The sequence below is a fragment of the Procambarus clarkii genome, chromosome 47, assembly GCF_040958095.1.
Source record: "Procambarus clarkii isolate CNS0578487 chromosome 47, FALCON_Pclarkii_2.0, whole genome shotgun sequence".
Taxonomy (NCBI): domain Eukaryota; kingdom Metazoa; phylum Arthropoda; class Malacostraca; order Decapoda; family Cambaridae; genus Procambarus; species Procambarus clarkii.
The window spans coordinates 24777617-24805214 of record NC_091196.1 but is presented as its reverse complement, the minus strand read 5'-3'; the positions used below and the strand labels follow the sequence as shown (position 1 = coordinate 24805214).

The following is a 27598-nucleotide window of genomic DNA, read 5'->3' as shown; positions in this document are numbered from 1 at the left end:
TAAATATATATAGCCTACTATGTACTGGTTGGAATAAGATTACGGTTTCCATATTTTTGTAACGAATACTGACATGAACAAACCAGTACACAGTGAGGGAACCTCAAAGCTAATCTGGACACGCCGGGAATATATACACTATATATATTTAAACAAGGTATTCAGAAGACCTGAGTAGCGTTGACTGCCTCGGTTATATTGTCTCTCCTGCCAATGTCTTCCAGCAGAGAACCTAGAGAGGAGAAGAAGGCATTTGTAGTTACAGGCAACTAACACAAGCACAGTTCCTTCCCTCTTCCTGACCCAAGACAAGAGAGCCACCAGTTACTGTTCTATGTATACAAAGACATAAAGGAGGGAAGACCTACCAGCAACACAGGCAGTGAGGAAGCAGGCGCAGCTGCCGGCGATCATGGCTCTCACCACCACCTTGGCCAGGTCCGCCTTCCGCTCGGGGGCCATGGCACCGAACCCACCCAGGTTGATGCCGATTGCGCTGATGTTGCTGAAGCCGCACAGGGCGTACGTCGCGATGATTTCTGCTCGTTTCTGATGGGAGAAGCAACACACGTTAAGGCAATTAACATTTTGTATTAAACTAAGGAGGGAACAACATGCATGTGCAGGCGATGAGTCACAATAACGTGGCTAAAGTATAATGACCAGACCACACACTAGAATGTGAAGGGACGACTACGTTTCGGTCCGTCCTGGACCATTCTCAAGTCACAATCGACTTGAGAATGGTTCAGGACGGACCGAAACGTCGTCGTCCCTTCACCTTCTAGTGTGTGGTCTGGTCAGAACAACATGCATGTAAATAATTGAAGAAATGGGTCGTCATGAACCGAGGTAGACTAAACAACAGCTGTCAAGAAGGCGCAAGGTCATAATGATAGTGACAGTGACCTCCTGGTGATAGTGAATATAATTAGAACATCTAAAAACCGGTATATTTACATTTAGAGTAAAGTGTAAGAATGTATGTAAGAACACAGGGTAAAGGAAGTACTGCCACACAAGACTAATACAATGGCCGCATAGTTAAGCATCAAGGAGTGTCTAACATTGTGTCTAAAATTGTGTATAAAACTGCGGACATTATGGACACAATATTGGGTTTCATGAAGCTGTATAATCAGCACGAAATATATCGTTACTTAATATTTTTTCTTTGAGTGAATGGCCTGACATGATGCAGATTACAAGGGCAGTAATGACTGGTGTTGTGACACTAGTGAATATGTAACATCATATCGTGTGTGTGTCTCGGTAACAATATAAACCCAGACGGGATACTTGTAGTGGAACACGGACGTGATCCCCACAGACCGCGCACGACACTGCCACTGCTGATTGATTGATTGATGAAGATTAAGCCACCCAAAAGGTGGCACGGGCATGAATAGCCCGTAAGTGGTGGCCCTTTTGAGCCATTACCAGTATCAAGAGCTGATACTGGAGATCTGTGGAGGTGCGACTGCACCCTGCGTGACGGGAGATGTCTCCCGTGTGCCACTGCTGCCCTAACTTTGTTACAAGTAACACGGTAATAAAGCCATACCGACAACTCCTCCCTCTTCTTCATCTCTGCCAGTCTGGAGTAAGCCACGAACTCATTCACGATGGTCTTGATGCCGATGAGTTGGCCGACCTTGTCACACTCTGACCACTCCACTCCCATCACCCACGCCAGCGGCATGAAGATCCACCCGAACAGACTCTACACAAGAAACAGTTTTATTTAGTTATAATTCTGCATAACACAACATAAGAATAAAGAAATCCGCAAGTGCACTGGGCTTTGCGAACCCCGCTCCTCACATCCGAACACAGCCACTCATGTCTTTGTCTAACCGATGTCTTATACTTTATAGTAAGTTTCCTTATTTGACCTAACTTCCCAATTTGTTAAATATATCTACACTATTATCCCGAACCTGTGTTTGCCTATTATATATATATATATATATATATATATATATATATATATATATATATATATATATATATATATATATAAAACATGTCAACTCTTTCTTTACTACATTCTGGTAAGTATAAATTGAGTTTCTGTGATGGCCAACAGGACCGAAACTTCCTTCCTTTCTCCCCAGATATGTGTTGACTGTCGAATGTTGTACTGTCCTTCAAGTGACATACTAAGATGTTAAAGGTTATCAAGAGCCATATGGCAGGTCCCCTCAAGCAGCCAGTGTTTCCATACAGTTAATGTAAGAATGTTCAGGAAACATGTATAGCTTCATTAAATTTGTTCAAAGTTTAGAGACACAATCACATCCTCTTATGGAGAGATGGATTCCAGCATTAAAACTTATGTCTCGGGTCACCAGCAACAGTATAGAGAAGAAATATATTACAAACAATACTGTAAGAACCCGCCATAACAAGCAACTATTCAGGTCACAGACTCGGCACGGTATTTTACAGTTCTTAATTAAGAAATTAATTCAAGAGAGCAGACCTTGGCCTCCGCCCCGCCAGGGCGTAGTAATCCAAGATGGTCGTGCAGAGAGCTATGAAGGAGTAGACGGCGATAACTTACCTCGAGTGAGCAGACTCCGGGCTCAGATCCAGCTAGAGTACAGGACCAGTCAAAGACACTGCTGCAGAGGGCTATGAAGGCGTAGAAGGCGATAAGGTTGGCAGCAATATTGGCCACCAAAGGGATGGCGTTGGTCACTCCCACCATAGCTGCATGTAACCAGTTGGCCTCGTCTCTGTAAAAACCTGTGTCTGAGTCACCCATCACATCATTGTCTTCCCTCAGACGCGCCTGATTTCAATAGCAATAAACAATGACAGCTAACTCATAAATGTAATCCTAACCTCCGGGTCAAATCCCTACCTTTACATGTGGTATCCTCACCCTTTCTCAATCTTGATGTCCTTAACGCCGGTCCTGGACTGTTTGGTCTCCGGGTAGAAGAGTTTGGAGAAGGCGAGGGCTGCCGGGGCGCTCATGACGGAGGCGGAGAGCAGGTGGACGGGGTCGACGCCGAAGGAGATGTAAGCAGCGAGGACAGAGCCGGCGATGGTGGCGAAGCCTCCGGTCATGACGGCGTGGAGCTCCGACTTGGTCATCAGCCGAATGAACGGCTTGATCAGCAGTGGGGCCTCGGTCTGGTGGTGGCAGCGTGCGTCAGTACAAGAGGAAGGCTCCTGACACTCTCACAGGTACATTATACTGACACTCTGACAGGTACACTTATACTGACACTCTGACAGGTACACTTATACTGACACTCTGACAGGTACACTTATACTGACACTCTGACAGGTACACTTATAACACACAGTCACATTTGTAACAAGCTTAAGTATAACACATTACATTAGTTCACCTACATAAAAACTGTGAAATCCTTATACGAAAAAGTTTGCATATTCAAGGTTTGTGCTTATTAATATGTGAATATTGGCTGTTGTAATAATAGTGCTAGGCTGGACTATGTACATGTTTAGATCCTTAATTTAAACAGAACCAGTGTTCAGTTATAGAACTGAGTTATTTAATCTTATCCTTGTATTAACAGTACAAGATGATGTGTTGAATTGTCTGCAGGTGGATTGTGGATTTTCAGTCAACTTCTCCATTCACCCTTAGGGACCCCACCTGCCCCTTACAGCCCACAGTCTGGCATTAGGACAAGAGGAACGAGGATTTACAACTCTAGTTAGGGACTTTAGTTGTTTTAATTTGCAGAATAATTTTTAATTTAGTGCAGTACAAGTCCTAAGTTGTTCTTTTTAATCAATTCCGGCAATTTTTCCACAAGTTGCTTCTCTTGTTGTTTTGATGTTTCTCTTGTTCTTCTCTTGTTGGTTCGATATTTCTCTTGCTCCTCTGAAGTGTTGTGGTGTTTCTCTTGCTCCTCTGAAGTGTTGTGGTGTTTCTCTTGCTCCTCTGAAGTGTTGTGGTGTTTCTCTTGCTCCTCTGGAGTGTTGTGGTGTTTCTCTTGCTCCTCTGAAGTGTTGTGGTGTTTCTCTTGCTCCTCTGAAGTGTTGTGGTGTTTCTCTTGCTCCTCTGGAGTGTTGTGGTGTTTCTCTTGCTCCTGTGGAGTGTTGCAGGGATACCTGGAAGAGCAGTAAGCATTACAATAAGCAGGACGCACCTGGCCCAAGAAGATGTTGGCAGCGGCGTTGACGCTCTCACAGGCGGTGGTGCCGACGGTGACCTGCAGGAGCCAGCCCAGCTTCAGCACCACCCACTGCATCACGCCCCAGTAGTACAGGATCTGGATGCAGAAGCTGAAGAACAGGATCACCGACAGCACCTGAAGGAAAATAAATTAGTTGCTGTAAGGAAGACCAAACACCGAGTTCAGAGAAGGATGGCAAAGTTAATCTCTGGAATTAAAAATCCTTCATATGAAGAGGTCTTAAAGCAGCTTAACTTACATTGTCTAGAAAAACGAAAAGTAAGGACTGACATAACTCAAGAATAAATGGATAAAAGGGTAAGATATGGATAGAAGCTGTCTCGTATAGGCCAATGGGATCTCTGCAGTTTCTATATTTCCTTTGATCTTAACTTGATGATACATGGGAATATGACTGCTTAGCCCTTCCGCTGAGGTTTGCATGCCTGGATATTTTCCTCCACTCAACACGCTCTGTGTTGAGCATACATCCTTGGATCTTATTATCCGGGCAAATAGGGAGTAGGGAGAGATGTAGGGTTGCGCTGCCGACGGGAAGAAGTCCCTGGAGACACAGTGGTCATGTTTTGACAAATTATCCAAGCCGTGAGCTGCCACAGGACCGCTGTGAGTACACCAGGTCGCCTGCAGCTGCCTCACAGCGTCACCGGCTCCCGAGCCTGGCCTGGCACCTCTTCAAACACCATGTTCAAGGCACCAGGCACTGTGGGCGCGACGACTGAGAGGCACGACTGGAACCTCAGGGTTACCCAGTACTGGAACCTCAGGGTTACCCAGTACTGGAACCTCAGGGTTACCCAGTACTGGAACCTCAGGGTTACCCAGTACTGGAACCTCAGGGTTACCCAGTACTGGAACCTTATGGTTACCCAGTACTGGAACCTCAGGGTTACCCAGTACTGGAACCTTAAAGTTACCCAGTACTGGAACCTTATGGTTACCCAGTACTGGAACCTCAGGGTTACCCAGTACTGGAACCTTAAAGTTACCCAGTACTGGAACCTTAAAGTTACCCAGTACTGGAACCTTAAAGTTACCCAGTACTGGAACCTTAAAGTTACCCAGTACTGGAACCTTAAGGTTACCCAGTACTGGAACCTTAAAGTTACCCAGTACTGGAACCTTAAAGTTACCCAGTACTGGAACCTTAAGGTTACCCAGTACTGGAACCTTAAAGTTACCCAGTACTGGAACCTTAAGGTTACCCAGTACTGGAACCTTAAGGTTACCCAGTACTGGAACCTTAAAGTTACCCAGTACTGGAACCTTAAAGTTACCCAGTACTGGAACCTTAAAGTTACCCAGTACTGGAACCTCAGGGTTACCCAGTACTGGAACCTTAAGGTTACCCAGTACTGGAACCTTAAGGTTACCCAGTACTGGAACCTTAAGGTTACCCAGTACTGGAACCTTAAGGTTACCCAGTACTTGAACCTTAAGGTTACCCAGTACTGGAACCTTAAGGTTACCCAGTACTGGAACCTTAAGGTTACCCAGTACTGGAACCTTAAGGTTACCCAGTACTGGAACCTTAAGGTTACCCAGTACTGGAACCTTAAGGTTACCCAGTACTGGAACCTTAAGGTTACCCAGTACTGGAACCTTAAGGTTACCCAGTACTGGAACCTTAAGGTTACCCAGTACTGGAACCTTAAGGTTACCCAGTACTGGAACCTTAAGGTTACCCAGTACTGGAACCTTAAGGTTACCCAGTACTGGAACCTTAAGGTTACCCAGTACTGGAACCTTAAGGTTACCCAGTACTGGAACCTTAAGGTTACCCAGTACTGGAACCTTAAGGTTACCCAGTACTGGAACCTTAAGGTTACCCAGTACTGGAACCTTAAGGTTACCCAGTACTGGAACCTTAAGGTTACCCAGTACTGGAACCTTAAGGTTACCCAGTACTGGAACCTTAAGGTTACCCAGTACTGGAACATTAAGGTTACCCAGTACTGGAACCTTAAGGTTACCCAGTACTGGAACCTTAAGGTTACCCAGTACTGGAACCTTAAGGTTACCCAGTACTGGAACCTTAAGGTTACCCAGTACTGGAACATTAAGGTTACCCAGTACTGGAACCTTAAGGTTACCCAGTACTGGAACCTTAAGGTTACCCAGTACTGGAACATTAAGGTTACCCAGTACTGGAACCTTAAGGTTACCCAGTACTGGAACATTAAGGTTACCCAGTACTGGAACCTTAAGGTTACCCAGTACTGGAACATTAAGGTTACCCAGTACTGGAACCTCAAGTGGGAGTGAATTATCTAATGAAACAATTAAAATATTTATTACAATATTTTAAGTTACCTGCAAAATATGTTTTTTTCTTCTAACAGACCCTTTTACTGACCGTCTGGACTTTCCCTGTGGGACTTTACCTGAAAGGCGAATATATGGTCTTTTGAGACCAGCGTACCGAAGACGAAGGAGGAGCCAGCGTCCGTGAAGGCCAAGAAGGCGGAAACCTTGTCTCCGGCACACTGGAACACCGCCCTCCCAAGCGACCACCTCAGTATAGCCAGACCCAGCAGGAACTGCAGCCCCATGCCCCACGCCACATGGCGCCAGCGGATCTGAAACAAAACATTTGAATAAGCTTTGGAAACTTGAAAAACATGAAGTACATTTCTAGCAACACTGATTCGTGCAACAACTTGTTTGTCTCGCTAAGCTCTCTAATATTGGTCTCTAATAGTCTCTAATATTTTGTATAATATCCTTAACTGCAATGTGAATTGTATGAAGTAATTTAGTGAGGTAAAGTCTCACAAAGCACTGAGACATATGGGCAAGTGTGAACCCGGTGAGGGATTAAGCGTCTCACGTTAGCAATAGACTAACAAATACCACGCCAGACGCGAGTCACCAGTCCAGCAAGGAACACTGCCGTCCATCTTTGTGAGAACACACACACCTCCACACAGTACCGCATAAGAGGCTGGTACATAAGCTGGAGAGACAGGCAGGTGTAGCTGGTAAGGTGCTCCAGTGGATAAGGGAGTATCTAAGCAATAGGAAGCAGAGAGTTACGGTGAGGGGTGAGACCTCCGATTGGCGTGAAGTCACCAGTGGAGTCCCTCAGGGCTCTGTACTCGGTCCTATCTTGTTTCTGATATATGTAAATGATCTCCCGGAGGGTATCGATTCATTTCTCTCAATGTTTGCGGACGATGCTAAAATTATGAGAAGGATTAAAACAGAAGAGGACTGTTTGAGGCTTCAAGAAGACCTAGACAAGCTGAAGGAATGGTCGAACAAATGGTTGTTAGAGTTTAACCCAACCAAATGTAATGTAATGAAGATAGGTGTAGGGAGCAGGAGGCCAGATACAAGGTATCATCTGGGAGAGGAAATTCTTCAGGAGTCAGAGAAGGAAAAAGACTTGGGGGTTGATATCACGCCAGACCTGTCTCCTGCAGCACATATCAAGCGGATAACATCAGCGGCATATGCCAGGCTGGCCAACATACGAACGGCATTCAGAAACTTGTGTAAAGAATCATTCAGAACTTTGTATACCACATATGTCAGGCCAATCCTGGAGTATGCAGCCCCAGCATGGAGTCCATATCTAGTCAAGGATAAGACTAAACTGGAAAAGGTTCAAAGGTTTGCCACCAGACTAGTACCCGAGCTGAGAGGTATGAGCTACGAGGAGAGACTACGGGAATTAAACCTCACTTCGCTGGAAGACAGAAGAGTTAGGGGGGACATGATCACCACATTCAAGATTCTGAAGGGGATTGATAGGGTAGATAAAGACAGTCTATTTAACACAAGGGGAACACGCACAAGGGGACACAGGTGGAAACTGAGTGCCCAAATGAGCCACAGAGATATTAGAAAGAACTTTTTTAGTGTCAGAGTGGTTGACAAATGGAATGCATTAGGGGGTGATGTGGTGGAGGCTCACTCCATACACAGTTTCAAGTGTAGATATGACAGAGCCCGATAGGCTCAGGAATCTGTACACCTGTTGATTGACGGTTGAGAGGCGGGACCAAAGAGCCAGAGCTCAACCCCCGCAAACACAACTAGGTGAGTACAACTAGGTGAGTACAGTCAACAACGCCCTCAAACTTTGCAGCCCACGGCGCCATTACTCACCCATCTTCCTCGCATTCTGTCTAGGTAATTAGCAGCTTCAAACTGTAAACGCCTTGTACATATTATTCATCTCTGTTCTTATGCATTTGTCATGCAAGTAGATGATTGTACGTGAAGAAAAAGCTCACCTTGCGAGGAGCCACCGAGAACACGAAGCCGAAGAGCAGGAGGACGAAGATACCGAAGAGAGAGACAAGACGGCGCGGGGCATCCCTCGAGTCCACCACCAGGAAGGTGACCACGGAGCCCACCAGCCCCACGTACACTCCCCATCTCACCCACCTGTAAAGACACGTTCTTATAATACACCTAGACTTAAGTAGGGTTTTTGATAATGATCCACACGAAAGGTTGATAAAGACGGCACACCAAGGTAGTATTGGACGGAACCTCTTGCGCTGAATTGTAATGTAGTTATCGCGCATGAAAATGGAGTTACAATGCGATGCAGGCTGAGAGCTTGCGCTTGCTGCGCCGGGTAAGTCCACTACGGGCTCTCCATAGCACGTGCTACTTGGAACTTTTGTTCAGAGTAGCTCAATCTAAAACAACAACAACAACCTTGTAACAGGCAGTTTGTAAGACAACAAACAAACCTTGTCAGTTCAGTATAGGTGTGTCAACTTAACACAGTGTACTCCTGAAGACGTCACGGTGCTGACGTAACGTTGAACAATAAAAATGGAAAGATTAAGTGATGTAGTGTTTCTTCAGCCTTCGGACGGTAGAAGATATTTGCGTAGAATGGAAAATATCCAAAAGAAAATGAAAACTAGTTAACATGCTGATGTGTTTAATGATATGTATTATATATATAATACATTATATATAAATGACTCACGGGCACAGAGAATCCTTCTGAAGATGTATTAATATACGAAAGTACTTAAGGAAATTCCTGTTTCAATTTTCCTCCGTGGTCTGACACTGTCACATTTTTAATCACGTGTTTATTTTCGTGATATACACACATTATATATAAATCATAATTTAATGATATAAAAATATTAATTCCTAGATGTGTAAGACACATGTCAGCAGGTAACATCATAAATATTCTCACCGGAAAGTTTCAAGCATCGGCGCCGTCTTCCTATTACCACAGAGGTCTGCTGTTGTCTCCTCCTCCTCCCTATACTCCCCTCTCTCTACCCTTCACTTTCCCCTCATCCTTGTTGACTTACTTGTTCCGCCACAGCTTGCTGCACACACCCTCCAGCGGCGTGATGACTTTGTCGAACAGCACACGTCCCCACAACGGCTTCACCACCTGTAACACCACATACACTTACCTCAACCAAAACCCACAAGGTATATATATATATATATATATATATATATATATATATATATATATATATATATATATATATATATATATATATATATATATGTCGTACCTAATAGCCAGAACGCACTTCTCAGCCTACTATTCAAGGCCCGATTTGCCTAATAAGCCAAGTTTTCATGAATTAATGTTTTTTCGTCTACCTAACCTACCTAACCTAACCTAACCTAGCTTTTTTTGGCTACCTAACCTAACCTTACCTATAAATATAGGTTAGGTTAGGTTAGGTAGGGTTGGTTAGGTTCGGTCATATATCTACGTTAATTTTAACTCCAATAAAACAAATTGACCTCATACATAGAGAAAAGGGTTGCTTTATCATTTCATAAGAAAAAAATTATAGTAAATATAATAATTCAGGAAAACTTGGCTTATTAGGCAAATCGGGCCTTGAATAGTAGGCTGAGAAGTGAGTTCTGGCTACTAGGTACGACATATATATATATATATATATATATATATATATATATATATATATATATATATATATATATATATGTCGTACCTAGTAGCCAGAACGCACTTCTATGCCTACTATGCAAGGCCCGATTTGCCTAATAAGCCAAGTTTTCATGAATTAATTGTTTTTTCGACTATCTAACCTACCTAACCTAACCTAACCGAACTTTTTCGGCTACCTAACCTAACCTAACCTATAAAGATAGGTTAGGTTAGGTTAGGTAGGGTTGGTTAGGTTCGGTCATATATCTACGTTAATTTTAACTCCAATAACAAAAAATTGACCTCATACGGAATGAAATGGGTAGCTTTATCATTTCACAAGAAAAAAATTAGAGGAAATATATTAATTCATGAAAACTTGGCTTATTAGGCAAATCGGGCCTTGCATAGTAGGCATAGAAGTGCGTTCTGGCTACTAGGTACGACATATATATATATATATATATATATATATATATATATATATGTCGTACCTAATAGCCAGAACGCACTTCTCAGCCTACTATTCAAGGCCCGATTTGCCTAATAAGCCAAGTTTTCATGAATTAATGTTTTTTCGTCTACCTAACCTACCTAACCTAACCTAACCTAGCTTTTTTTGGCTACCTAACCTAACCTTACCTATAAATATAGGTTAGGTTAGGTTAGGTAGGGTTGGTTAGGTTCGGTCATATATCTACGTTAATTTTAACTCCAATAAAAAAAAATTGTCCTCATACATAGAGAAAAGGGTTGCTTTATCATTTCATAAGAAAAAAATTATAGTAAATATATTAATTCAGGAAAACTTGGCTTATTAGGCAAATCGGGCCTTGAATAGTAGGCTGAGAAGTGAGTTCTGGCTACTAGGTACGACATATATATATATATATATATATATATATATATATATTGAACAAAAGATTGGGAACACCGATGGCATAAAATGCAGAATGTACCACATTTGAAAAATATAAAAGTATATGTGAGCGCTTCCCGCTGCTACTCTCGTGTTGCTCGTCAAAGAATGAGTCAGTTTCTGGCATCGAAAAGTGTTCGAAAGCGCTCATATATAATTTGTTTTTCATATGCAGTAGATTCTGCATATGTATAAAATATATACATATGTATATCAAATGTGTATTTGTGTATATACAGTATATATGTAGAGAGGCATGACTAGAGAGATGGAAAGCAGACCTTGAAGTAGAGGAGACCGATGACACCGATGACAGTGATGAGGATGAGGAACCCGTCCCCCCGACACCAGTAACTCTCCTCCTGCAACATACAAGAACTTTGTTAGTGTCAGAGTGGTTGACAAGTGGAATGCATTCGGAAGTGATGTGGTGGAGGCTGACTCCATACACAGTTTCAAGTGTTGATATGATAGAGCCCAATAGGCTCAGGAACCTGTACACCTGTTGATTGACGGTTGAGAGGCGAGACCAAAGAGCCAGAGTTCAACCCCCGCAAACACAACTAGGTGAGTACACACACATGCACCTAATGGTTATTTATGTATACAAGAGTTCTTATACTCTTCTACACCCACCAGCACGCATAAAGTTTCCGGCAAGTCCTTAATCCTAATTTTACCTGAATACGACCCGTCAAATCGTTTAACAACCAGGTACCCATACACTGCTGGGTGAACAGAGGCTACAGTTAAGGACTCGGTATAATGTCTTCCTCATTACAAACAACTATGCTATAATGTCTTCCGGGAAGGTGGTGGTGCAGGGGCGGCGAGAATGACTCACGGGCACAGACACATCACACCTTTGCCTCTAGATCTTTCGGAAATTCTCCTGCAGCTCCGGGCGGCCGAGGGTGCTGGACGGCGGAGTTGGTACCAGCCCTTCCCGTATCGTCCCTGGCGAGCCTTAGGGCCGTGGGTCCGTGGGTCCGCGTCCTCCCTGCGTCCGTGGGCCCGGAATCGCACCAGACTCTTGGACACAGCCCTTACCTGCCTCCGGATCCGGCATTCTTGCCTGGCTGCGCACCTCTGCTGACTCCGCCTGCTTCAATCTCCCTACTGCTTGTGGTGGCCGACCCAGGAGGATACTGTGGAGCACCTTTACTGTCCTGGAGTTACGGCACGTGTCTGAGGCTTTAGTACGCCATTCGTCGATTACAAATTTCCCACTTTACTGTTCCCGTTTTCCTAGATGGGGCTGGAGCGAGGGATGACGACACCAAATATGAGATGTTTCGTCCTACTTTTCGATTACTCGGCTATGTCTGGAGACACAAGAGGCTGTAGGGGATCCCATCCCATTTCGAAATTTCCCGAAGTCGGGTTGTTGGGGTGTATCTGATCCTACGATCGTCTCGCTCCTTAATAACAGCAATAATGTCTTCCTCGTAACAGACAACTGCACAATATCTTTCTCATTACAGACAACTACTGCACAATGTCTTCCTCGTTAGACAATCACGGTATAGTCTTTCTCGTTAAAGAATTAAGTATTCTTATATCCTTTGTCAAAACTTCACACTTTCCTTCTATATCTATAACTATAAGAGAGAATTCTTATCTATCTCTCTGTCCAAAGTTGGAGGATAGATATCTGGGGCTCATGGGAGGTAGAAATAGCCTAAGCTATTCTATCCCTTTGAGATGTAACTTTTCTTGTCTCAATAAACATACTTGAACTTGTCTGTGGCTCGCCCCGCTGAAACTTGCAGGGGATACTTTAAGGCCATAATTAAGCTGGTCGGAGTAGGCCCTATGTAAAATGCTTAAATAAATATTAGCAATAATAAAGACCCTAACGCCACTTTTAATAGGGGTCAAAAAGTGTGAAATGTGGCGTGTGATTAACATGGAGTTTTTAATATACTGTAATAATAGAGGAGCCATTCTCATTCTTAGACAAACCGTTGTTTGTGTTTCTTAATAATATATTTTATAAGAGAAGAGAGAAGAAGAGGGGATGGAAGGTGGAGAATGTGGGGATGGGACAAGGGAGGGAAGGGTGGACTTATTGTATTGGTAGAAATAGAGATAGATAGACGGATTGATTGATGGACAGACAGATAGATAGATTGACGGATAGATACATGGTAGATAAATAGACGGAAGAATACATAGATGGATAGATACATGGAGACAATAGATGGATAGATAGATGGATACAATAGATGGATAGACAAAGATTAACAGATGAAAGACAGACAGACCCGAGCAACACCCCCTCCCCCCCCTAGTATGTTATAAACACTATTGTTATACAACACAGGTTTAGTGGTTTGTTTGCTCAAGACAAATATACAATGACCAGCAATTATTTTCTGTTGATTTTTGTTATTTTATATAGTTATTCCTATCTATAAAAATTGTTTTTGTAAATATAATAAATACAAAAAATATATAATTCCATATAATTTTAGTGCTTGAATTTTAACTGTCTTTAAATTGACTGTATTCATGTTCTTGTAAATACAAAATAATCAGATACCAATTATATATTGATTTTCAAATTAATAATACGAAAACTATTTTTTGGAGATGAAAAAATAAAATGTATAAAATGATGCGTTGATGTTTTAAGAGCGCAAAGTTCTTACATGTGTGTGTGTTGATACCTGGGTCCCGTATTAGAGAACATTACTCCAGAAACCGAGGTGTTGGACACTGACCTGTATTTTGGTGGGTATAGTGAGGACAGCGATGAAGTAGGCGGCATAGAGAGCGGACAACACCAGCAGCACTAGCCGCCACGCCCACAACTTTGTCTGTCGCCTCTGTAACACGGAGGGAGGTCCTCAGACACACATGTGTATTACTATATATTATAATAATGCTCACTTAATATAATTATATAATTACTTCAGACATTCTCAAGTAATAAATTGATCAAATTCTAAAAAAGATAAGAAAACAAATGACAGTAAAGTAAAAATAAGAAAAATTATTTTTTTTGGAAAGACAACGATATATATTTTTGTAAAAATCTTGAAGAATAAGAGAGGACCAACCCGAGTGATGGAGGTGATCCTCTTCTTGATACTTGGGTAGCACGGGAGGAAGGTGAGGATGTTGTAGTCCTCCTCCTCCTCCTCCTGTTCCTCTTCCTGATCCTTGTCCTTCCCGGGGAAGTGTTTGGCGGCCTCCTCGTCGCCAGAGACGCGGTAGGAGTGTCTGGCGCCGGCGTCCCCGTCTGGCGGGTACTGCTCGCCCACGGCGCCCACCACCACCCGCTGCTGCCGGGTAGGACCATCCTCACTTATTGTTCTCGTTCTCGTTTTCTCTCTCTCTCTCTCTCTCTCTCTCTCTCTCTCTCTCTCTCTCTCTCTCTCTCTCTCTCTCTCTCTCTCTCTCTCTCTCTCTCTCTCACTCTGTCTCTCTCTCTCTCTCTCTCACTCTGTCTCTCTCTCTCTCTCTCTCTCTCTCTCTCTCTCTCTCTCTCTCTCTCTCTCTCTCTCTCTCTCTCTCTCTCTCTCTCTCACTGTCTCTCTCTCTCTCTCACTCTCTCTCTCTCTCTCTCTCTCTCTCTCTCTCTCTCTCTCTCTCTCTCTCTCTCTCTCTCTCTCTCTCTCTCTCTCTCTCTCTCTCTCTCTCTCTCTCTCTCTCTCTCACTGTCTCTCTCTCTCTCTCACTCTCTCTCTCTCTCTCTCTCTCTCTCTCTCTCTCTCTCTCTCTCTCTCTCTCTCTCTCTCTCTCTCTCTCTCTCTCTCTCTCTCTCTCTCTCTCTCTCTCACTGTCTCTCTCTCTCTCTCACTCTGTCTCTGTCTCTCTCTCTCTCTCTCTCTCTCTCTCTCTCTCTCTCTCTCTCTCTCTCTCTCTCTCTCTCTCTCTCTCTCTCTCTCTCTCTCTCTCTCTCTCTCTCTCTCTCTCTCTCTCTCTCTCTCTCTCTCTCTCTCACTCACTCTCTAAATATCAGTTTCTCTCTCTCATCCCATACTCAAGCTGCTTCTACTCCTCTTCCTCTTGTTAGACTTATCAAGGTCTCACTTAGCCAACTACTGATCTTCCCCAGTATGAGACATGTAATAGTTAACTAAATCCCAGGTATCTATTTACAGCTAGGTGAAGTGGCATCATGTGTAAGGAAGAGTGCCCAAACGTTTCGTCAAACCTGGGAACCGAACCCAGGAGCGATCAGTTCAGAACTGAGTATATTAACCCTTCCCGTGTTCCTGGTCCTCCCGTCCCACCTTGCCCAGTACTCACAGTGGAGTGGTGGCGGTAGTCGTCCATGGGGACCTCCACGCCATTGGTCTCGTACTCCTTCAGGAAGACTGGGTTGTCCAGCCCCGTCATCACGCCTCGGTCCTTCAGCCTTACGCTGCTTCCTAAAGTCTTCCTACACCTCAAGCTTCTCCTTCTGCTGGGGTCACCTGTGGGGTCCACGGAGCGTGCTAGGTCAGTCACTGTTAATGGTAACACGTCACCTCTTGGAATGATAAACTTTTATTGTTTGGATTCGTGGACCTAATTTTCCTCCCTATCTGGTGCTAAGTAATATATTACGGCGCCTGCCAGACCCATCATGCACGTGCTCGTAAAAGACTGGCAACATTAACTGGAGGTCAAGAGAGCGTGGCGGCGCTGTATCAGGGGACAGTAACCAGCTAAGGCGCCCCAGTGGACGAGGCGCGCACCACCGTCTCCAACACGTATAGCAAGCGTATGAGCGTATGAGCAAGCGTCACGTGACGCGTTTTGACACTTTGACAACAAATTCGAGAATGGATAAAGGAATGGATACACTGTGCCACAGTCGGTGAAGATTTATAGGTACAGCTCTGTTTATCAGCTTTATCACTGCTGGTACAGCATTAGCCCGGCTTCGCGAGCACTTTGACCTAGGTTCGTATCCTGGCCGGGGAGGATTGACTGCGCGCCAATCCTTAACTGTAGCCTCTGTTCATCCAGCAGTGAATGGGTACCTGGTTGTTAAACGATTTGGCGGGTCGTATTCCGGGGAAAATTAAGATTAAGGACCTGCCCGAAACACTGATTGCTGGTGGCTGTACAAGAATGTAAGAACTCTTGTATATACAAATTAAAAAAAAAAGAATGGTCATCAGCTAATAAAGTGCCCAAACTGTCCGTCACGTCACGCGGGAACTTCCACTTGGCATATGACGTGTTCTTTAGGAATTATGTATTAATTTCCGGTTAACTCTTACATTTTATGAATATTATATTTATCGTAATATAGATAGCTGGGTTAACTAGTAATACGGCTATCATTACCGTGTATAATTAATAACTCAGCTATCATTACCGTGTATAATTAGTAACCCGGTTTTCAGTACCGTGAATAATTAATAACCCAGCTGTGTATAATCAGAATATGTCCAAAAGTTACTCTTAATTTTCATTGAGGGACTTTGCAGTCGACATGAATTATATAAAAAATAATTCCTAATTAGCACTGATTATTTCATGCTCTGTATTAAAACTCATAAAAAGATCTTTACAACAAGTAAATTATCAACAATCTCATGGCTTCCACTGCACGTATTTTCCTCCTTTATATTTTCCGGTTTGGTGGTGACGTGTGACAGCTTCCTGCCCACCGGCGTGGTACTGGTTCCGTACGCTCACTCACACTGGTCGCTCTTACGTGTCATGAATATACCAAGATATACAGAACATTGTAGGCGATGAGTCGCAGTAACGTGGCTGAAGTATGTTGATCAATCCACACACTAGAAAATGAAGGGACGGTACGACGTTTCGGTCCGTCCTGAACCATTCTCAAGTCGATTGTGAATGTACATCATCCAATATCATCCAAATACAGAACTTTGAATGTTAGACTAGTGGCTACCAGCAGCGGAAGGTCACACTCAGCCCTATACAACTGGATGACAATAGCACAATATGTAATTATTATAGTACAACATTGTCAACAATGCCAAGGTCCTCGACTGGGGATTGCCAAATCTAGCTAAGGATATTAACTTGTTTTTTTTCAAATCCAGACAGCTTCTTGGGTTCACAATATCATTGCCCAAATTTGAGTTGTACCCATTGCTCAATATATGCCTAGTGCGCGAGAGGAAGCAGCAGCGAGGGCTGGTCAAACAATTCATAAATTTCCAACAAAACAATAACTAGAAACTACACTTAAGAGGACAGGCAGTGATCTTTAATTATGCCCGTGTAAGATATTATTAAGTTGACATAGTTTATCATAAAGAAAGGTATTATTGCCTGGAATTAACTTAGTTGTCCTCTTTGAGAGAATTTCCACCCATTTTACAGCATGGAGACCAAGCCTATGCTGTCTAGTTTAACTCACAAGGCCAGTATAAAGTTGAAGGATAGCATTAGGCTTGAAATATTAACGGTTCTAGATATGAAATCTATAACCTTCATGGCCGTAGTTCGAGGAATTATTCAATGTTTTCTTTGGTTTGGATCCCCATTAATCATGACTATAAAGAAAAAATTAGTAAATATACTTTTCATTTCGTGTAATATATATTTCCTGGAAAAGAACAAACAACTTGTTCACAACAATTAATCAAACAACATTTTTTTTCAAGCCAACCATCAAATTCTGGCGAGGCTTTACGTGAGAACAATAAATAATATGGAGATAAGAGAGGACTGGAGACGGGGCCGCTGGAAGATCATCAATAACAGTGATCACCAATAATGATAATGTTGGCCACGACTGGTTCTCCGTGAGCCCTGGTGATCCACAGGGCGTCACCAACTCTCAAACATTGTTCTTGCATCAAACAAGTTTTGAAAATCTGAAAAGTAATTTATATATATATATATATATATATATATATATATATATATATATATATATATTCCTTTTAAATATAGTGAAAATTATAAAGTGAAAAATACTATATAGTGATTATATTAAAGATACGATTTCGATATGCCGGAGTGAGACAACAATATAATGATGATAAATATTTAATACACTGAAGATGGTGGACGTGTAGACTTTCCACTACCACTGAAGGTATTCCGATGAATGTGTTGTAATATACGTATCTGGTGCACCTGCAGCCTCACTCGCCGTGACCCTGGGTCAACCAGGTCAACAGAACACCACGACCAATGAATGCTCCAGTGAACACGTCTGGCCCAAGTGCCTCCCTTGGAAGCCTGGGTGACCCCTGCCGTCACTCAACCGTCGCCATTATCATCAACGGCAGCATTCATGCGGCAAAATCCATGAACGACAAGTTAATATTCAGTTTCCTCTCTCGCAGTTTCATCAGCTTCACTTGACACCCTCAACCCTTTCCTCGACCCGTTACTTTTTATTTATTTATTTTTATTTATTTATTTATATATATATATACAAGAAGGTACAATGGGTTTGTGAGAATACATTGGATAGTACAGTATTTACATTCTTGTAAAGCCACTAGTACGCGCAGCGTTTCGGACAGGTCCTTAATCTAGCAGATAATTTTAAGTAGGCAATTTCAACTGTTGTTCGTTGTCATCTAGTTCAGCTCGTCAATGGCCAAACTTGCCTAAAGCCAGCCGTCAGACTCCTATGTTTGTGAATAATAAACACTACTCGTATATCATCCCGTCTACATGTTGATAAGCTGTTCATCTTGTGATCATTGTCGTAGTCAACTCAGGTAGACTCGTTCGCCTTGCGTTTATCCTCGGCTCATCCTCCTGTTTTGTTAGTACTTATAGTCACGACGAGAACCATAGTATATGTACCGGTCTACAACACAATTAGAAAGTAGAAATCGGTACTATTGAATTTGGACAAACTGGAAGATTTTCTATTATGTTGCAAAGACAAACTAAACTAACCTAACCTTCCTAGGCCTAATACACGATATCTGAGGCCTAATATAGTTAATATGTGTGCTATACTAGGTCGAGGAATATTTAAGTTTGGTCTTAAGCTTTTTTTTCGGACTATATAAAGTGAATAGTACAAAATTCTACTATCTAATTGTTCAGCACGTCAATCTTTGTACTATGGTGCATATAGTTACAAAAGCTACTATCTAAACAAGAGGATGAGTTGTCATCCTTAATGGTCCTGGTGAACACAGGAAGACATTTCTAATGATGTTCTAATGAATATTATTATTAATACCCTATAACTTCCTAATGATAAAATGACGACCTTATGAGGCTGACAAACGTATTGAAATATTATATAAATAAATAAATTTTATCTAAACGGCCGGCCTATATATAAGCATAAATCTAAAAATTAAATACATTCTATACTATCTTGTCTATATGAAGTAGTTTTCCCCTCGAGTCTCGAGCCTATATCTGGCCAGGCTGTATTAACTTCGCCAGTAGGCCTATCTTGCCTAGCTTTGTGTTGATTCTCGTAAATACAGCCTCTTGATTTCTCTCCTTAATAATTTAATAAACAAATAGCTTGGGAGTGCCGCAGAAGTAAACCCAGTAATAACATGAGAGATGAACCAAGTAATAACATGAAAGATGAACCAAGTAATAACATGAAAGATGAACCAAGTAATAACATGAGAGATGAACCAAGTAATAACATGAGAGATGAACCAAGTAATAACATGAGAGATGAACCAAGTAATAACATGAGAGATGAACCAAGTAATAACATGAGAGATGAACCAAGTAATAACATGAAAGATGAACCAAGTAATAACATGAAAGATGAACCAAGTAATAACATGAAAGATGAACCAAGTAATAACATGAGAGATGAACCAAGTAATAACATGAGAGATGAACCAAGTAATAACATGAAAGATGAACCAAGTAATAACATGAAAGATGAACTAAGTAATAACATGAGAGATGAACCAAGTAATAACATGAGAGATAAGGTGAAGACGGGCATGATTATAGTTTGTGGGGGTGTTGTGAGGTGTGTACCAGCAGCACAGGTGTGGACATTACACACCTTCACATGAACACAGTCTGAAGGCCGTTGCAGTCACACGCTCCATAACTAGACGAGATACTCTTAAGAATATACCTCAAACTTTAATCAGTATCATTTGTTACCGTTTTCGACGTGCTGATGTCACACCACACTATGATGAGTATGATGCTATAGGATGAGTGGCGTCACACTACACTGATGAGTATGATGCTATAGGATGAGTGGCGTCACACCACACTATGATGAGTATGATGCTATAGGATGAGTGGCGTCACACTACACTATGATGAGTATGATGCTATAGGATGAGTGGCGACGCACTACACTATGATGAGTATGATGCTATAGGATGAGTGGCGTCGCACCACACTATGATGAGTATGATGCTATAGGATGAGAGGCGTCGCACCACACTATGATGAGTATGATGCTATAGGATGAGTGGCGTCACACCACACTATGATGAGTATGATGCTATAGGATGAGTGGCGTCGCACCACACTATGATAAGCATGAGGCTATAGGATGAGTGGCGTCACACCACACTATGATGAGTATGATGCTATAGGATGAGAGGCGTCACACTACACTATGATGAGTATGATGCTATAGGATGAGTGGCGTCACACTACACTATGATGAGTATGATGCTATAGGATGAGTGGCGTCACACCACACTATGATGAGTATGATGCTATAGGATGAGTGGCGTCGCACCACACTATGATGAATATGATGCTATAGGATGAGTGGCGTCGCACCACATTCCCCAGCCCCTTCCTCTCTCTCTCTTTCTTCCGTTCTTAATTAATATCCTTTATCTCATTCACTTTCTGTATCTTAACATTGCCGCAGACACAAAACATATAAGGTTAATTAGGCTGTGGAGTGTGCTGTAAATATATATATGCGGAAAAACCACAAAGAAATGTTTTTTCAGCATACAAATGATCAGCGTTTAGTGATCGTGAATTGATATATATATATATATATATATATTATATTATTAAATATGACCGAAAAAGTAAGATTAATAATTCTAACACGAATTTTCTCAATCTTTCGTACATTTCTTTTCACTGTTGGAGGTAATGCCAAAAGCGACTGCCCAGATAGGTACAAGAGGAGTGTTGTTAACGCATATGTCGACCGTGCTCTCAGCCACAGCTCAGAATGGAAGCAAGTCGACGAAGAACTCTGTAGGGTAAGGCAGGTCCTAGTCAACAACGGCTTCTCCAATGGTTTCGTCGAAGACATCATAAGAAGGAAAGTGAAACGCCATGCAACCTCTGAAGAGACAACCAACACAACACCTATACCCCCTATTAGACTATTTTACAGGAACTTCTTTTCCACAGCTCATAAAACAGAGGAAAGGGTCTTGAAAGATATTGTTAATAGAAACGTTATCCCTACAGACAAAAATCAGAGGATACAACTGACGATTTACTATAAAACCAGAAAAACGGCCAGCCTACTCATGGGAAACTCTCCAGACGCAAAACAGAACGCTTTAAAAGAGACTAACGTCGTCTATGCCTTCAAATGCCCTCTTGGGGACTGTAAGCTCCAAAAAAAACAGTATATAGGCAAGACAACACCATCTCTTTCTAGGCGTTTAACGATGCATAAGCAACAGGGCTCCATTAAGGAACATATAATCTCTTCCCACAACCAAACCATCGCCAGAGAAATCCTAGTAAACAACACAGAAATCATCGATAGATACAGCGATAGCAGGCGGCTTGACGTTTGCGAGGCATTACACATCAAGAAGTCAACACCAGCAATCAACAGCCAATTAATGCACAACTATATTCTACCCACCTCAAGACTCCGCTCCAATATAGAAGCATCAAGAAATATGGACCAATAGGCTTTCTACAATCACTTCTATTCAATACCCATTGTTTCATGTTCTGGCTTGTGTTGATGAAATTAATACCTTATTAAATACCACCTCACCCAATCCACCTCACTCAAATGTAGATATAAACAAAATCGGAGATGTGTAAGTTCTATTCAGTTGTGTATGTGTTAACTAAAGTCTTTGAAAATGTAATAAGTTTTACGAAACGCGCTCAAGTGTCGCGTCAGACTAGAAATAAAAATGAATTTTGGAGAATTGATTTTTGAATTACCTCCAACAGTGAAAAGAAATGTACGAAAGATTGAGAAAATTCGTGTTAGAATTATTAATCTTACTTTTTCGGTCATATTTAATAATATATGTCTACAGGAAAGACTGCTACCAAAATATACTAATATATATATATATATATATATATATTATATATTATATATATATATATATATATATATATATATATATATATATATATATATATATATATATATATATGCGTTAATGATAAAAAAGTTGGTTTTGTCTTATCGCCTACTCTCTATGTTATTCAACAATGGTCTACGCCACAAGAAGGTGTCTATCCCCAACCCCAGAATTAACTTTGGTGAACATTTTTCTCAGACATCCTCTAAGTCCTGAGTGAAGGCTTACCCTAGGATTGCCAAAATAAACAAATACACTAAAAGACGAAACCACTAGGCTTCACCCTAGCTAGAAAAACTAAATTATCAATGTAGAAATGTATGCAAATGAAAGGCCAGAAAATGTTGAAACGTGTACCAAACGAAACAAAATGGGAGCCAATTTGAATGCGTTCAAAAGAAAGGTTAAGTACAGTAATATAATATATCTCAATACAATAGTCAGTGTTCCCCGTACCTGCGTGAGGTGAGTTGCCTAGCCACGGTGCCCAGGTGAACTTTACGTAAGTTGAACCACAAAATAATATATTAATCAAGTGATGTAATCACAAGTTTTTTCTGTTCATAAATATACACTCTGTATGTACAGTCACGTGGTATATAGCAACATCTTATTGCATGAAATGTTACATTTTAGTAATAATCTTATGATGATATTGGTGTGAGTGGAGTAGAAATGTGGCAACATTGCCTACAGCCATCTTCAAGACTTTCTCCTCCGTCAGTGATGCCAAGCTTAGCCGACACGTCTCCTGTGTCAGTGATGCCAAGCTTGGCCGACACGTCTCCTGTGTCAGTGATGCCAAGCTTGGCCGACACGTCTCCTGTGTCAGTGGTGCCAAGCTTGGCCGACACGTCTCTTGTGTCAGTGGTGCCAAGCTTGGCCGACACGTCATTTGTGTCAGTGATGCCAAGCTTGGCCGACATGTCTCTTGTGTCAGTGGTGCCAAGCTTGGCCGAAGTATTATAATAATATTAATAATCTTGTATTTACAAGAAGGTACAATTGGTATGGGCTCACCATAGCCCGTGCTACATGGACACTTCGTTCTGAGTAGCTAAATCTAAAACAACAACAACAACTATAGCCCTGAATTGTGTTCACCACTAAAGTATTTTTGTTTCGTCAGTAAGCTATTGCTGTTGTTGGCGTAATAACCCTCCAGAGACTGATAGGTGTTAAGTCAAACACCATACTAAATTATATAAAATGTTGTGTATCATGCATCGTACGGGCACTGGGAAGATAAGTCATGTACGCACTACCTACACTAGCCAACTAATGATATGCTTGCAAGCACAGGCATAACAAAATATAATAGAACAATTACATTGACGCTTCTCTACGACACGCCTCCTGTTATCAGTATTTCTAAACTCATCTCTTCACTTCACTGTTTGTGAAGTATTTTTACTCTGTAGAACTTCACCGTTTGTGAAGTGTTCGAATCCTCCGCATGGCTCCTACTGATTTTCTCAATATTATTATTGCTACCATTGTAAATAGTGTGATGTTATTACCACCTTTATCATTAATGTATTTATGCCCGTCACTTCAGGGTATAATTGTATGCACACCTATCACCAAACTTCCAGTTGACAAATTATTTCCTGTTTAAATTCAAAATGATTCACAGGATCATTTCCTTGTATTTCCTGCATTGAAATTCCACAGGTAGTGAAGGCCATCCCACTGGTTGTCCCCCGGGACCCCCAGCCCAGTGGGCTCCCCTCATATAGGATCCCTTTATCATCATCTACGGTGTGTGTTGTGTCGTGAGGCTACTGGTAGTGACTGTGATCATTCACGGTACATAGTGTAGTGAGCCTGGTGTATGCTGTCTAAGGTATGACTGTGCACACAGAAATCAGAATAGCGAGATATATATTAACTGAACAAATCCACAAGGGCCGTGATGAGGGTTCGAACCTACGCATGGGATGTTCCCAGCTGCGCCTTAGTCAACTGTGAATGACTGTGATCATTCAGGGGTACACGGTGCAGTGAGGCTACTGGTGTATGCTGGCCAAGGGTGTAGTGAGACTATTGAAGCGTCTTGGTCCAGGTCGCTGTGTATCTGTCATCGTTGCCGGAGACTGTGTAAGTCGTCGTGCGGCTGGCAGCGCGGTTTTGTTTACTGTTTTTTCCTACATGATTCTGCAGCTTTCTTAAAACTAACACCTCGGTGATAATGTAAAATTCATTATGACAATGATGTCTTAGATAAAGGGAACATTGTAGTACAATGCTATGACAATTGACCTTCAAACGAATCCATATCGAACAAAAACAATCCGGATATGAGAGAGCATGTCTTCAGTGTGGCATGTTATAAAGATTGGTAGAGTAGTATCCAGTAGTAGCCAACCAACACCCCCCCCCCAGTATGAGGCTACCACAACCAACAACCCCCCCCCCGAGTATGAGGCTACCACAACCAACACCCCCCAGTATGAGGCTACCACAACCAACACCCCCAGTATGAGGCTACCACAACCCCCCCCCAGTATGAGGCTACCACAACCAACACCCCCCAGTATGAGGCTACCACAACCAACACCCCCCAGTATGAGGCTACCACAACCAACACCCCCAGTATGAGGCTACCACAACCAACACCCCCTCCCAGTATGAGGCTACCACAACCAACACCCCCTCCCAGTATGAGGCTATCACAACCAACACCCCCCCAGTATGAGGCTACCACAACCAACACCCCCAGTATAAGGCTACCACAACCAACACCCCCAGTATAAGGCTACCACAACCAACACCCCCAGTATGAGGCTACCACAACCAACACCCCCAGTATAAGGCTACCACAACCAACACCCCCAGTATGAGGCTACCACAACCAACACCCCCAGTATGAGGCTACCACAACCAACAGACCCACTATGTGGTAAAAGACTGTGGTAGTAATGTCAACCGCAATATTGCATTTCGGATGTGGGAGTGGTCCTATTAACAGGTGTGACAACAGTGAACAGTTTGTGTGGATGTCTCGTGCTTCGTTACCTTCCCTTACCACCACCACTGTACACTATACACCAGTGGCTCCCTCACCACCATTATACACCAGTGGCTCCCTCACCACCATTATACGCCAGTGGCTCCCTCACCACCACTGTACACTATACACCAGTGGCTCCCTCACCACCACTGTACACTATACACCAGTGGCTCTCTCACCACCACTGTACACTATACACCAGTGGCTCCCTCACCACCACTGTACATTATACACCAGTGGCTCCCTCACCACCACTGTACACTATATACCAGTGGCTCCCTCACCACCACTGTACACTATACACCAGTGGCTCTCTCACCACCACTGTACACTATACACCAGTGGCTCCCTCACCACCACTGTACACTATACACCAGTGGCTCCCTCACCACCACTGTACACTATACACCAGTGGCTCCCTCACCACCACTGTAAACTATACACCAGTGGCTCCCTCACCACCACTGTACACTATACACCAGTGGCTCCCTCACCACCACTGTACACTATACACCAGTGGCTCCCTCACCAGCACTGTACACTATACACCAGTGGCTCTCTCACTACCACTGTACACTATACACCAGTGGCTCCCTCACCACCACTATACACTATACACCAGTGGCTCCCTCACCACCACTGTACACTATACACCAGTGGCTCCCTCACCACCACTGTACACCAGTGGCTCCCTCACCACCACTGTACACTATACACCAGTGGCTCCCTCACCACCACTGTACACCAGTGGCTCTCTCACCACCACTGTACACTATACACCAGTGGCTCCCTCACCACCACTGGCTCCCTCACCACCACTGTACACTATACACCAGTGGCTCCCTCACCACCACTGTACACTATACACCAGTGGCTCCCTCACCACCACTGTACACAATACACCAGTGGCTCCCTCACCACCACTATACACCACTGGCTCCCTCACCACCACTGTACACTATACACCACTGGCTCCCTCACCACCATTATACACCACTGGCTCCCACACCACCACTGGCTCCCTCACCACCACTGGCTCCCTCACCACCACTGGCTCCCTCACCACCAACAAAGCTACTAAAGTATACATACATAAAGAAAGGGGCGTGAATACTTACCCTAAACTAGTGAAACTCCAGGTATCCACTCTTTTCCTAGTGTCCGTCGATGACTATATAAGCGGAATACCGGTAACTACCTGGGCTGACAAATAGTTTACTCTCTGAAGTCAAGTTTATGTAGTCAGGAGCTTTATGATGGGCTCATTAAGGGCGGTGAGCGTCAACACGAGGAGAAGAACTGTGTGCGTCCAGCCGCCACAGCTGTCACCTCTCAACTGCTTCCTCCCTGGAACAGCCTCTTGCCCCAGTCACTTACTACGCTCCCACCTGTTGTGCCCTCCTCCTCCTGGGCTCTTGTCTACTGCTGGATGTGTCTCTTGTCTACTCTCCTACTGCTGGATGTGTCTCTTGTCTACTGCTGGATGTGTCTCTTGTCTACTACTTGACGTATCTCTTGTCTACTCTGATACTGCTGGACGTGTCTCTTGTCTACTACTGGACGTGTCTCTTGTCTACTGCTGGACGTGTCTCTTGTCTACTGCTGGACGTGTCTCTTGTCTACTGCTGGACGTGTCTCTTGTCTACTGCTGGACGTGTCTCTTGTCTACTGCTGGACGTGTCTCTTGTCTACTGCTGGACGTGTCTCTTGTCTACTGCTGGACGTGTCTCTTGTCTACTGCTGGACGTGTCTCTTGTCTACTGCTGGACGTGTCTCTTGTCTACTGCTGGACGTGTCTCTTGTCTACTGCTGGACGTGTCTCTTGTCTACTGCTTGACGTATCTCTTGTCTACTCTCCTACTGCTTGACGTATGTCTTGTCTACTCTCCTACTGCTGGAGAAAATCTGACCACGCCATAGTGTACGTTTTATGAAGCAGTAAGCAAGAATTACTCCTCGCTTCCTATGGCGCATGTTGTACCTTTAGTACCACCATTGCTGGGAAAGTTGCAGGTGTATGGTAATGACCTTGGAGACTGAGGTCATGGTCACTTGTATGGAGTGTTGATATGAGGAGTGTCTTAGTAGCTGACATCCGGTGTGTTGACCGAAGGCTTTCCCAGCCTAGGAGTGAAGCTCCGATATGGAATTAGAGATTGTGGGGAGTAATTACCACCTGTTGTGTGACTGTTGTTGTTACACTGACAGTACCTCCTGTTGTGTGACTGTTGTTGTTACACTGACAGTACCTCCTGTTGTGTGACTGTTCAGTGAGAACAGTTCAGTGAGAACAGTCTCACTGAATCACTTCAGGCATTTACACTTAACACATATTTATAGTAATAATAATAATAAAAATAATAA

At 43.0% G+C, this 27598-nt stretch overlaps 1 protein-coding gene across 2 annotated transcripts; it reads right to left on the bottom strand.

Moving 5' to 3' along the window:
• Nucleotides 1–53: 53 nt before the first annotated feature.
• Nucleotides 54–26597, bottom strand: LOC123762984 (uncharacterized transporter YutK). Of its 2 annotated transcripts, none has more exons than XM_069302162.1 (14): nt 26353–26597; nt 15266–15432; nt 14071–14295; nt 13732–13836; nt 11287–11367; nt 9482–9567; nt 8426–8579; nt 6569–6763; nt 4137–4298; nt 2891–3144; nt 2567–2741; nt 1565–1723; nt 369–549; nt 54–232 (listed from the first exon to the last, which is right to left on the bottom strand). In XM_069302162.1, exons 2-14 carry the CDS (start codon nt 15353–15355, stop codon nt 162–164), a joined length of 1938 nt encoding a protein of 645 aa, XP_069158263.1. In that variant the 5' UTR covers nt 15356–15432; nt 26353–26597; the 3' UTR covers nt 54–161. The 2 variants fall into 2 exon arrangements, with proteins under 2 accessions (XP_069158263.1, XP_069158264.1); XM_069302163.1 differs by having other exon boundaries at nt 14071–14292; nt 26353–26596.
• Nucleotides 26598–27598: the final 1001 nt, after the last annotated feature.

Bases quoted from the DNA above. Each gene is read 5' to 3' on its own strand.
- LOC123762984 (XM_069302162.1), bottom strand. From the start codon at position 15,355: ATGACGGGGCTGGACAACCCAGTCTTCCTGAAGGAGTACGAGACCAAT. The intron at 11,368-13,731 runs GTCAGTGTCCAA...TGTATGTTGCAG, and splicing joins CTATACCCACCAAAATACAG to GAGGAGAGTTACTGGTGTCG. The intron at 6,764-8,425 runs GTGAGCTTTTTC...GTTTTGTTTCAG, and splicing joins TCTCGGTGGCTCCTCGCAAG to ATCCGCTGGCGCCATGTGGC.